The sequence below is a fragment of the Protobothrops mucrosquamatus genome, unplaced genomic scaffold (assembly GCF_001527695.2).
Source record: "Protobothrops mucrosquamatus isolate PMUCROS unplaced genomic scaffold, P.Mucros_1.0 scaffold81, whole genome shotgun sequence".
NCBI lineage: Eukaryota > Metazoa > Chordata > Lepidosauria > Squamata > Viperidae > Protobothrops > Protobothrops mucrosquamatus.
The window spans coordinates 1,827,498-1,840,744 of NW_015386458.1; the positions used below are offsets into that span (position 1 = coordinate 1,827,498).

General features: G+C 46.9%; 1 protein-coding gene across 1 annotated transcript in view; it reads left to right on the forward strand.

Moving 5' to 3' along the window:
• GARS (glycyl-tRNA synthetase) overlaps nucleotides 1–13,247 on the forward strand; it is a 35,869-nt gene that overhangs the window by 7,177 nt on the left and 15,445 nt on the right. The window contains exons 2-6 of the mRNA XM_015812405.1: nucleotides 1,601–1,702; nucleotides 2,922–3,024; nucleotides 4,453–4,594; nucleotides 7,210–7,298; nucleotides 12,283–12,359. Coding sequence (XP_015667891.1) covers nucleotides 1,601–1,702; nucleotides 2,922–3,024; nucleotides 4,453–4,594; nucleotides 7,210–7,298; nucleotides 12,283–12,359 — 513 coding nt within the window. The remainder of the gene's footprint in view (nucleotides 1–1,600; nucleotides 1,703–2,921; nucleotides 3,025–4,452; nucleotides 4,595–7,209; nucleotides 7,299–12,282; nucleotides 12,360–13,247) is intronic.

Sequence of the window (13,247 nt, forward strand, 5' to 3'; positions counted from 1 at the left end):
TCATTGTACAGCCAGATGTTCAAACTGGACTCGGCATTTTTGTCTACCTATCGAGTCCTTACCAAGGACCTGGGATAGGCAGATATGGATGTTTGATGGTATTACAGATATCATCGGAGGATGGAAGCTATTATTATTATTATTATTATCATCATCATCATTATCATCATCATCACCATTATTATTATTATTATTATTAGTGCATCCGTAGAATGTGGGTTCTTATGCTGAAATATGGGTATAGACGTTTTAAAAAGGAGAGAATCTCTTTTTTCTCTCTCAGTACAAATAGTCCTTGACTTACGATCACAGTTGAGCCCAAAAATTCTGTTGTTATATGAGATACTTTAAGTGAGTTTTGCTCCACTGTACGACCTTTCTTACCACAGTTGTTAAGTGAATCACAGCTGTTGATAAGTTACTAACATAGTTGTTAAGTGAATCCGGCTTCCCCATTGACTTTGCTTATCAGAAGGTCGCAAAAGGGGATCACGTGACCCTGGGACACAGCAGCCGTCATAAATACGAACCACTTTCCAAGCATCCGAATTTTGATCACGTGACTGTGTGGATGCTTCTGTAACTGTGAAAAACAGTCATAAGTCACATTTTTCAGTGCCGTTGTAACTTTGAACGGTCACTAAATGAACTGTTGTAAGTCAAGGACTACCTGTGTCTCCAAGAGGAAACGTGATGCTTTCAGCACCCTGTGAGTGTCCTGAAGTTCAAGGCAAGGTCTGGTGTTTGGTTTGTAAAATGAAAATACCTTCATAATTTGCTCTTTACTCTATTTCACCTCTTTCAGAAAGTTAAAAAAAAATTATTACATTTATTTGCTGCATGTCTTGCCCTATTTAATTTTCCTTTTTTTTTCTGTCTCTGTGCAGTTTCTGCCCCACACCAAGTTTATAGGATTGTTCTAGTGCAGTGATGGCGAACCTTTTAGAGACCGAGTGCCCAAACTTCAACCCAAAACCCACTTATGTATTGCCGGGTGCCGGGTGGGTGTGGCCTGCTGGGTGGGCGTGGCTACAGTGGTCATGGCAGACGGATGGGCATGGCCAGCTCGATGTTGCTCCTGGGGAGGGACGCCTGTGGGGGCCGGGCAGGGTTGGGGGAGATCCAGGGGTCTCTGGCGGGTGGGGGGGTGGGCAGGAGTCTGGTTCTGCGGGGTGAGGCGAGGCAGGGCAGGGGTGCCGTGTTGCAGGGCAAGGCGAGGCAGGGGCCGGGGCGGCTGTTGCCTGACACCATCGGCCCCTGCACACAGAGGCCAGCGAGTGCATGGGTGCTGGGATGCATCCGGCCACGTGGGACCTCAGCGAGTTAGCGGGCGGCTGGTTGAAGAGGACAGTTGCCATCTCCGGGGCATGGCGCGCGTGCCCACAGAGAGGGCTCCAAGTGCCACCTCTGGCACCCGTGCCATAGGTTCGCCACCACTGTTCTAGTGTTTCAGCCGAGAGCAGACAGCCATCAGTCACAGATCCTTGAATTTAGATTTCTGTCCTGAGCAGGAGGTTGAACTTGATGCCCTCAAGAGATAAGCTCCAAGGTTCCCTGGCCTAAAATTCACCTCTGAACCATTGTTTTTTTTTTTCCCTAGGGAGAGCTTGTTCGAAAGTTGAAGGATGAGAAGGCTCCTCAGATGGATGTAGACAAAGCTGTGGCTGAACTCAAAACCCGGAAGAGACTCCTAGAAGCCAAGGTGAGTCTTGGAATCAAACTTCCCATCCCTGTTTCTTTTTTCTTTTTTATCCAGAGTAAATGGCTTATTTCGCCCATAAAATCTTAATTCAGAGCTTCGTATCTGCAGGATAAAATATGCAGCAAGATTCTCCATTTCTCCTCAGTTCCCCCAACAAAGTCACACACACACACCAAAAAAAATCCTCATTTTTAATGAAATACAGTTACACTATTTTCATTTTAATCAAGATGGTGACCAACAACAGAGCTCTTATATTTTGGGGTTGAGATTGGCAAGTGCTGATGACTGAGTATAAAAACTAATATTTTAACGAAGAGAAGGACGAGGGAGGACATGATAGCAGTCTTCCAATATCTCAGGGGCTGCCCCTAAGAAGAGGGAGTCAAGTTATTCTCTAAAGCGCCTGAAGGCAGGACAAGAAGCAATGGATGGAAACTAATCAAGGAGAGAAGCAATCTAGAACTAAGGAGAAACTTCCTGACAGTTAGAACAATTAACCAGTGGAACAACCTGCCTCCAGAAGCAGTGAATGCTCCAACACTGGAAGTTTTTAAGAAGAGACTGGACAGCCATTTGTCCGAAATGGTGTAAGGTTCCTGCCTGAGCAGGGAGTTGGACTCGATGACCTCCAAGGTCCCTTCCAACCTTATCATTATCACTATTATTATTATTATATCCAGTTTTTCAGAGTAGCAGATGCAAGGACGAATTGAAGTTAATTACAGCAGAAACTAATTTTTCCGACCTTCATCTGGCCCTTGGTCTCAACCTTATAATTTGGGATTGCAGCAGCCACTGGTCCTTGCTTTCTAGCTGGATCGGACCAATATTTTGGCTGGTATTCTGTCCGTTTGTGCTTGTTTGGAAACTGGCTTCCCTATGCTTCTTTTCTGAAAATATAGGTCCTCTATTTACGACCCACAATTGAGCCCAGAATTTCTGTGGCTAAGCGAGACATTTGTTAACTCAATTTTTGCCCCATTTTACCATCTTTCCTACCACACTTGTAAAGTAAATCATTGCAGTCGTGAAGTTAGCCACGCGGTTGTTAAGTGAATCTGGCTTCCCCTTTGATTTTGCTTGTCAGAAGGTTGCAAAAGGGGATCCCGGGACGCTGCCACCGTCATAAATATGAACCAGTGGCCAAGTGTCTGAATTTTGATCACACATTGAACATCATGGCTGTGCATGCTTTCTCTGTGTTTTTATTTTTTAGGAGCTGGCTCTGCAGCCTAAGGATGACATTGTGGACAGGCTTAAAATGGAAGATACTTTAAAACGAAGATTTTTCTACGACCAGGCCTTTTCTATTTACGGAGGTACTGTACCTCTCCATAGCATGGCATTCTTCCTTGTAATTAGCCGTCAGTTTTATTACATACATGTCATTTATTAAAAAATATATTTAGTATGTATATGAACGAAAGATATTTAATTAGCGGTAGATATCCTGGATGGAGTCACTGAAGCAGTAGGTGTGAGCTTAAATGGACTCCAGAAGATGGTAGAGGACAGGAAGGCCTGGAGGAACGTTGTCCATGCGGTCGCGATGGGTCGGACACAACTTCGAAACTAACAACAAGATATCCTAATGTTCTCAGTCCAGCTCAAAGCAAAGCAAAAATCTTATTTTAATGTTTTAAGTCACTTATTTTAATGTTTGACCCTGCCCTAAGTTGCTGTGTGTGAGTTGGGCAGCTATATAAATTTGTTTAATGAATAACCATAAAGAGAAAAAATAACATTGAAATAATGAAACCATGCATTAAAGCAGTGGTTCCCAACCTTTTCTGTACCCCGCGCCCCTAGAATGCTTCTGATATATTCTCGCACCCCTTACCAAAGTAACGCCAACGAATTATACATATACACTATAATTTTGAAAACCCACGTTTTGGCACCCCCTGGAATATCGTCTCGCACCCCCAGGGGGTGTGAGCACCCCTGGTTGGGAACCCCCGCATTAAAGCATCAAGGTGGACTGCTGGACTCATCTGAAAGAGTGCTAGAGAAAGAGTGACTTCATTCTCCACGAAGAGAGGTAGAAGCACGTAGGGACAGAATGGTTTTCTTCTCCCCCACCTACAGAATGATGGAGATAACATAAACCTGCAGCGTTATAATTTCATAGGAATAATAAATGAAGCTCAGTTCTCTGTCACCTGTGGCTTGAAGTAAGCACACAGCTCTCTGTGTGAAGGCTAGATGCAAGTTTTGTATTCTGACAATCTGATTTTACTCCCTAGGATTCCAAAAGTGGTTTGTTTCCTTCCTTCCTTCCCTTCCTCCCTCCCTTCCTTCCTTCCTTCCCTCCTTCCCTCCCTCCCTCCTCCTTTCTTTTCTACCTGCCTTGTCTTCACCCTGCCATCTCCTCCTTCTCTGCCTCCTTCCCTTCTTCCTATTCCCTCCTCTTCCTTCTGTCTCTTTCTTCTTGTCCTTCCTCCCTTCCTCCCTTCCTTGTCTTCTCTCTCCTATCTAGTCTTCCTCCTTGCCTCATTCCCTTCTTCCTCTTCTTTTTCCTCCCTCCCTCTCTCTTCACACCCCTTTTCTTTCTCTTTCTTTCTTTCTTTCTTTCTTTCTTTTTTCTTTCTTTCTTTCTTTCTTTCTTTCTTTTTTCTTTCTTTCTTTCTTTTCCTCCCTCCCTCTCCTTCCTCCCTCCCTCCCTCCCTCCCTTCCTTGTCAGATTGAACAGAAGATGTTGTTAACAGGATTTGTGGATTTGTGTTTCCCTGCTTTGTTTCTTGCAGGAGTGAGTGGCCTGTATGACTTTGGTCCTGTGGGTTGTGCTTTGAAGAACAACATAATTCAGGCCTGGAGGCAGCACTTCATCCAAGAGGAGCAGATTTTTGAGATAGATTGTACCATGCTGACACCCGAAGCTGTTCTGAAGTAAGCACAGACGTCTCTGTGTAAAAGCGTAGCTTTCCGAATCCTCAAGTCTCTTCAAACATTTGTTAGAACCATCTCTTGCTGCGACTTTCTACAAACCCGGTTTCTCAGGGAGCAATAATTACAAAATGTGATCGGTGTGGTCTAAAAGTAAATTGTGATTGCATCTGGAATATTGTGTGCCCTCCTGGTCACTGCGCCGCAAAGGGTTGAAAGTGTAGCTTTGGTTCCGGGGAGGCCAACTAAGATGATCCAGAGGCTGAAACACTTTTTATAAGAGGAAAAGTTGTGACATTTGGACCTCTTAAGTGTGGAAAGAAAGAAGGCAGATGAGAAGGGACCTGATGTAAGCGCCCAAAATTAAGCATAGTATGTTTCAAATGAAAAAGGGAAGCTGTTTTCTTTTTTCCAAAAAATATTACAATCTGAGGTCACCCAGTGAAATAAGAAGCTGGAAGAATTGGGACCGACCAAAGGAAATATAATGACTTTTAGAATTCACTCCCGGTGACCAGTTTAGTTGGTTTCAAAAAGGGATTGAACCTATTCTTGGAAGTCCTGGAGACCAGGACTGTTACTAGCCTTGAGGGCAGTGGGGTTCCCTGCTGGGAGGCTGTCTGCTGGGAGACTGGTGGACTTCGGGAGCAGTTGATGGGCCCCTGTGAGAACAGACTGCTGAACTGGTGATCCAGCAGGGCACTAATCGTCCTTATATTTAGCAGATGATGTACATTTTGTCCTTGACTTAACAACAGTTCATTTAGCGACTGTTCAAAGTTACAAGAGCATTGAAAAAAGTGATATTTTTTTTTCACACTTAGGACCGATTGCAGTATCTCCATGCTTGTGTGACCAAAATTCAGACGCTTGGCAATCGATTCATACTTATGATGGTTGCCGTGTCCCAGGGTCACGTGATCCCCTTTAGCAACCTTCTGCCAAGCAAAGTCAGTGGGGAGGCCAGATTCACTTAACAATCGGATTACTAATTTAACAACTAAAGTGGTTCACTTGACAAGAAAAGCCATAAAATGGGGCAAAACTCACTTAATGAATTTCTCACTTAACAACATAAATTGTGGTCGTAAATTGAGGAGTATCTGTAGTCCTAAATCTGAAAATCCCATTCATCATCTGAAAATTACAAAGTTTGAACCTGGTTATATGTCTAGGCGCTGTGTCCAGAAATCATATTAATTTGTCTTCCCTGAAGAATCATGAAAGTACAATTTGCTTTCCTTCCTTCCTTCCTTCCTTCCTTCCTTCCTTCCTTCCTTCCTTCCTTCCTTCCTTCCTTCCTTCCTTCCTTCCTTCCTTCCTTCCTTCCTTCCTTCCTTCCTTCCTTCCTTCCTTTGCTGTGGTGGTGCAGTAGTTAGAATGCAGTATTGCAGTCTAACTCTGCCCACAGCCTGGAGTTCGATTCTGACCAACTGAAGGTTGACTCAGCCTTCCATCTTCTGCGGTCGGTAAAATGAGGACCCAGATTGTTGGGGGCAATAGGCTGACTCTCAATAAGCTGCTTAGAGAGGGCTGTAAAGCACTATTGGGTGGCACTGCCTTAAGTGCTAGTGCTATTGTTTCCCACTTCTCCTCTAGCTACTGTCCCTCCTTCTTCCCACAAAAGTTCAAGAGTCAGTCTGAGTTCCTCTGTTGCACATCATAAATCGATTGATTGATTGCATGCCATCAAAGAACTGTTGACTTTAGATAGATTTTCTCCAGGAGTGGCTTCATTAAGTTGACAGCCCTTCTTTCATACTTAGTTCCTCATTAGTTTTGCCATTAGATTTTTCTGAGGATTATTATAACATAGCAATAGCATATAGGCCAGTGATGGCGAAACTTTTAGAGACCGAGTGCCCAAAAACTGGCCCCGCCCTCATTCCTCTCCCTGCTCCGCCCCTGCTCCCCCGCCCCGCAGCCCACAGGGCCACTCACAGCCTCCAGGGCCCGCCGCAGATCGCCCAGGCAGCCCAGCAGCGGCATGGTGGCCACGCCCTCTGCCCGCCGCCCGCAGCATCAACTGTGCACAATGGGGGGTGAGGGCAGAGTCTTGTCTACGCTGCCTGGCTGCCATGTCCTTGGCTGCGCTGCTTCGCATGGGCCCCACTCCGGGGCGAGTCTCCTCCAGAGGGGCTGCTGGTGAGGAGGGGGTCATGGGGGAGGCGAGGCTGGGGCAACGGGATGTGTGCCCGCAGAGAGGGCTCCGAGTGCCACCTCTGGCACCCATGCCTTAGGTTCGCCACCACTGCCCTATAATATTTCAGGCAAATGGCAGTCCAGTCTCTTCTTAAAATCACTGTAGTTATTAAGTGAATCACACTATTGTTAAGCGAATCTGGCTTCCCCTATTGACTTTGCTCACCAGAAGCCGTGGGGCGGTGGGTTTACAAACAGCAGTCATGTGACTACAGGACACTGCAGCCATCATAAATGCACTTGGTTACCAAGTGACTGAATTTTGACTACATGACGTGGGGATACTGTAATAGTTGTAAGTGCCAGGATCTTCTGCAAGTCACATTTTACTATGTTGTCGTATCTGTCGCTGAATGAATGTCTTAAGTTACTAGTATTCGCTCTATGTTGGATAATATTGGTATTTTTTCTTGCAGGACCTCTGGACATGTGGACAAATTTGCAGACTTCATGGTGAAAGATGTAAAAAGCGGAGAATGCTTCCGAGCTGATCACCTCCTGAAGGGTATGCTTTATATTATTTCTTCGTCTCTCTACCTAATTTCATCACAATGATGTTTAGGGCCTGTCTGTGACTTCTTCTTGTCCTAACATCCACTGCACTCCCCAGCAGCTGTTGGCATCTTACAGATGAAAATTAAAAGACAGCAAAATGTCTGTGGAGGTTCTCAGTCCTCCAGGTCAGGGCTTTTCAACCTTTTCACTCATTGTACCACTTTTAGGATATGGCAACATCCGAGTACCACCAGTCGCCTAGCAAGGTGTCAAAAACGTGATGACCAAAAAAAAAAAAAAAAAAGGAAAAAAGTGATAAAGTACAGGTAGTCCTCGACTTACAACAGTTCACTTAGTGACTGTTCAAAGTTACAATGGCACTGAAAAAAGTGCCCCCCAAGCCACAGCCGAGCAAGACACCTACCTGCCCACCCGGCTGCGGTCTTCCTCCTGTCCGAAGTTTTCATTGTTGTGAGCATTTCTGTTGAGGATTGGCAGCGGGGGTGGGGTGGGGGATGTTTGGTTTTTATTCCCCCCGTCTGCTGGGTGGTTGCAGCAGGTTTTGGTCACTTCACATGACCCTGGGACACTGTGACGGTCATAAATATGAATCGGTTGCCAAGCATCTGAATGTAAATCACAAGACCCTGGAGATGCTGCAACATTCCAGCTGATCGGCGCTTCTTCTGGGCTCAGCAGAAGCGCCAGGATCAGCGCTGAGCTCCAGCTGGAGCCTGGCGCTGATCCTGGCGCTTCCACTGAGCCCTGACAGCCCCGAAGAAGCGCGGATCAGCTGGAAAGCGGCCCTGATCCTGGCGCTTCCGCTGAGCCCTGACAGCCCTGCAGCTCCAGCCGTCTCTCACTCAGGCTTGTGCGATGCTGCCACCGGTTCAGCTCATTCCTCTCCCCCGCTACCACCTGCCAGGTGCCAATGTACCACAGGCAACTGGACTTTGTTTTTTCCCTTGAGGAAGAAGAAGATGGCTTTTGAAGACAGAAAAGTCCGTATTCTGGGCAGAGAGGACTGCTAGTTGGAAAGAGGGGTAAAAGAGGCCATTTGTGTGAACATTATGTTAACAGAGGGGGAAGAGTAGGACCCCACCTGTCTCCTCTTTACAAGGCAGCCCCATTCCCCATTTGCACTCTTGATTCAGGTGACCCTGAGGGCATAGATAAGCCCCCAAGTGGCCTCAAGAGCTCTCAGGGAGAGGGCTAAACGACCAGAGGACTGCAAAGAAATACTATCCTTCCATCGCCCCCCACCATCCTGTCAGAACTGACAAAGCTTCTTGGATGAGAAGCAAAATGTCGTCTGCAGGGGGGGAAACAGTTCAGTTACCTTTCAAAAAAAAGCACACCTTTGGGATAAAAGACTGCAGGTAGTCCTCGACTTACAACAGTTCATTTAGTGATTGAAGTTACAACAGCACTGAAAAAATTGAGTAATGACCATTTTTCACACTTAACGACCGTTGCACCAGCCCCAGGCTCACGTGATTTACATTCAAATAGTTGACAAGTGGCTCATATTTATGACATTTTCAGTGTCCAGGGGTCATGTGATCCCCTTTTGTGACCTGGCAAGCAAAGTCAATGGGGGAAGCCAGATTCACTTAACAAACATGCCACTCACTTAACAGCTGCAGTGATTCGCTTAGCAAACGTGGCAAGAAAAGTCGTGCAGTGGGGCAAAACTTGCTTTACAAATGTCTCGCTTAGCATCATAAATTTTGGGTTCAGTTGTGGCCGTAAGTCGAGGACTACCTGCATATTAAAGGGTAAAACACCATCGGATTGGACAGCAGAACCATAACCCAAAGGGGCTCAGTCACCATCCTTATCTTTACATCTTTAATTTTAAAAGATTAAGTCTTTAACAGTTTGCAGAAAATCAAAAAGGTCGGAGTAGTAAGAATCTTGGCTGGGCAGCCGTGGATATTGCTCTACAAGAATGGAGCTATGATTGACTTGTTCTAAACCAGCGGTTCTCAACCTATGGGTCGCGACCCCATTTGGGGTCGATCGACCATTTCACAGGGGTCACCAAGCAAGGCTGTCCGCCATTTTTTCCCCCTTTTCCGGCGGGTGCCTTACCTCCCTTGGGCTGGGCCAGCTGGTGGTCGGCCTGCTCCGTCTCTGCCGCTTGCCAGCTACGCCTCGGCCGCCGCAGGGGGCGGAACCACGCATGCGCGGCGCTCCCGGGCAGGGAAAGTCCTCGACTTATGACCAGTTGGGTAGTCCTCGACTTACGACCGGTTTAGTCCTCGACTTACGACTGGTTGGGGGTCGCGGCATTAAAAAGGTTGAGAACCACTGTTCTAACCCATGGTTTGCCAGCTGCGGCTATTTCTAAATGTGTAGATTTCAGATCCCTGAATTCTGTTACCAAAATGGCCACTGATAATGGTAACAACATAATTTCTATAATCACCTGCATTACAAATGTGAGTGGGTAGCTCATAACAATTAAAACAACCATTTAAAAATAATGAGCCCAGCAGCAAGCAATTATCCCCAGAATACGATTAAAACTTTAATAAAAATCACAACCAGTGAATACAAATCATACATCCATTTAATATCACCGTTGCTAAGGTTCAGTATTACTGCTGTGGCTCCCACTCACAATGGCACAGCCAAGGTTTTAGGCCTTTCCTAAAAGACCAAAAGGGTTAGGAGCTGGGAGGTTAGGTTAGGTTAGCTGGGTTAGGTTCTGGGAGCTGAAGTTCCTGTATCTTTAAGTTGCCGCGGTTAGAAAACCCTTTTAAATTTCACCTCTGAAGAGGGGAGATGCTTGCTACTGACAGCACAGATGCTAAATAAGAGGACTAAAAACTGCAGTTTGTTTCAGCCAGCGTCCAGTCATGTGTTCATATCCTGACTTGTGAGGAATCTCAACTAAATTCTCACTATGAATAAGACCTCACTATTTTTGTGGACTGCAAGGCGATCAAACCGGTCAGTCCTAGAGGAGATCAACCCTGACTGCTCTTTAGAAGGCCAGATCCTGAAGTTGAAACTCAAGTACTTTGGCCACCTAATGAGAAGGAAGGACTCCCTGGAGAAGAGCCTGATGCTGGGAAAGATGGAGGGCAAGAGAAGAAGGGGACAACAGAGAAGGAGGTGGCTGGGTGGAGTCACTGAAGCAGGAGGCGTGAGCTTAAATGGACTCCAGAAGATGGTAGAGGACAGAAAGGCCTGGAGGAATGCTGTCCATGGGGTTGCGATGGGTCGGACACGACTTCGCAGCTAACAACAACAATTTTTGTGGACATAATATTCTAAGAAGCAGAGGTTGAGGCATTCTTACTCAGTCTGCTACCAGCTAGAAATCCCTTGGCAAAGGAGTGGCTTAATTTTATCTGTGGGTCTAGCGTAGCAACGTTCAGATTTTATCTCCACAGCATTCTTTCCACTTTGCGTTTGTTTTTACACAACACGAGGAATGCTGCTATAGACTCTTGCCCTCTAGATGATTTTAACGATAAGGTGGGATCGACTGTTCTACGTAAATCTGATCCCAATTGAGGTCATAAGTAAAGGAGGTGGAGGTAGTCTTAAGTACCTAGTCCTCTACTTAGGACCACAATTGGGATCAGGTTTTTCATGGCTGAGCAGAGTGGTTGATATGTGAGTCATGCCCAGTTTTACTACCCTTTCTGCCATCAGTATGGCTATTAAATGAATCATGTGGTCGTTAAGCGAATCCAGCTTTCCCCTATTGACTTTGCTTGTCTGAAGCCAGTTGGGCTGACCACGAACAGCAGATCATGTGACTCCCAGCCTGCTGTCACCGTCATAAACATTTGCTGGTTCCCGAGTGCCTGAATTTTGATCACGTGACTGGGGAGGCTGTGTTGGTTATGAATTCGGTTTTTTCCGCACTGTTATAACTTCAAACAGTCGCTAAATGAATGGTTGTACATTGAGGACTACCTGCAGCTTCCTTGAAGTGGGGCACCGCTTGGCCCATACCCAGCTCTTCCTTATGACTGGGCATTGCAAGCGAAGGCAATACAGAAAGTCCCCAACTTATAACCATTTGAATGATGATGATGGAAAGGACCTTGGAGGTCTTCTAGTCCAGCCCCCAGCTCAGGCAGGAAACCCTATCCCACTGCAGACAAATGGCTGTCCAGTCTCTTCTTAAAGACTCCCAGTGTTGGAGCATTCACCGCTTCTGGAGGCAGGTTGTTCCACCGGTTAATTGTTCTAACTGTCAGGAAGTTTCTCCTTAGTTCTAGGTTGCTTCTCTCCTTGATTAGTTTCCACCTGTTGCTTCTTGTCCTGGCTTCAGGCGCTTTGGAGAATAGCTTGACTCCCTCTTCTTTGGGGCAGCCCCTGAGATATTGGAAGACTGCTATCATGTCCCCCCTCGTCCTTCTCTTCGTTAAACTAGACATACCCAATTCCAGCAGCCTTTCCTTATATGTTTTAGCCTCCAGTCCCCTAATCATCTTTGTTGCTCTTCTCTGTACTCTTTCCAGAGTCTCAACATCGTTTTTACATCGTGGTGACCAAAACTGGATGCAGTATTCCAAGTGTGGCCTTACCAAGGCCTTGTAAAGTGGTATTAATACTTCACGTGATCTTGATTCCTTATTGTTAGGAAGTTTCTCCTTAATTCCAGACTGCTTCTCTCCTTGATTAGTTTCCACCCATTGTTTTTTTCCAAATCACCAGAAGGCAAGGCAAGAAACCATGAATGGAAACTAATCAAGGAGAGAAGCAGTCTGGAATTAAGGAGAAACTTCCTGACAGTGAGAACTATTAACCAGTGGAAAAACCTCCCTCCAGAAATTATGGGTGCTCCATCACTGGAGGTTTTTAAGAAGAGACTGGACAGCCAGTTGTCTTAAATTGCATAGGGTCTCCTACTTGAGTGGGGTGTCGGACTAGAAGACCTCCAAGATCCCTTCCAGCTGCATTCAGACTGACTGACTAAAAGGAAAAAAAAATACCTATGGACACTGTTTCCTTCTCTCCTTTTGCAGCTCATTTACAGAAGCTGATGTCGGACAAGAAATGCGCCGTGGAGAAAAAGATGGAAATGGAGAACGTGATCACGCAGGTCAGTCGGCGATTCGGCAGGCAGAAAAGGCTTAGTGCACACTCTCTCATACCCCAGAAAATGGGATTGTGATCCCAGGGAACCTCTGAAGCTCTCCCCACAGCACATCTTTTGAAACAGCACAGGAACCGTTTATGGCTGTGCATTTCTTCCGTTGTGAGGAGGATTTTATAGGACCATCTGTGCTTTGTGGTTTTTCTGTCAATTAAATAAGCACTCGGTGGCCCTCGCGTTTCAAGGGCGTGGGAAGGGGGGGATGGACGGGTAGATTTCCAACAGGAGAACCAGGATAAATAATACAAGTACCCCTCGATCTAGGACAGGGATGGCGAACCTTTTAGAGACCGAGTGCCCAAACTGCAAGCCAAAACCCACTTATTTATCGCCGGGTGGGCGTGGCCCACTGGGTAGGCGTGGCTGTGGTGGTCATGGCAGGCCAAGGTGGGCATGGTCACCTCGATGTTGCTCATGGGGGCCGGGCAGGGTTGGGGAAGATCCAGGGGGTCTCTGGCAGGTGTGGCGGTGGGCAGGAGGCTCGTCCTGTGGAATGAGGCAGGGCAGGGGCTGGGGCAGCTGCTGCCTGACCCCATCAGCCTCTGCACACCGAGGCCAGCGAGCGCATAGGGGGCCGACGGTGTCCGTCAGCAGCCACAGCCTGCCGGCCCCTCAACCGGTGCATGCTGGGGGTCCCACAGCCCGCCGCCAGCAGTTCAGAGAAGCCGCTTCTGAGCTGGACGGCCAGCCAACAGCTGAGGAGGCCTGGGAAAAAGGGAGCATGCGAGGCCAGGAGGGATGGGAAGGGGGGGAGGGAAACCAGCCCTGCCGGGATGCATCCGGGATGCATCCGGCCACATGGGACCTCGGTGAGTTAGTAGGCGGCTGGTTGAA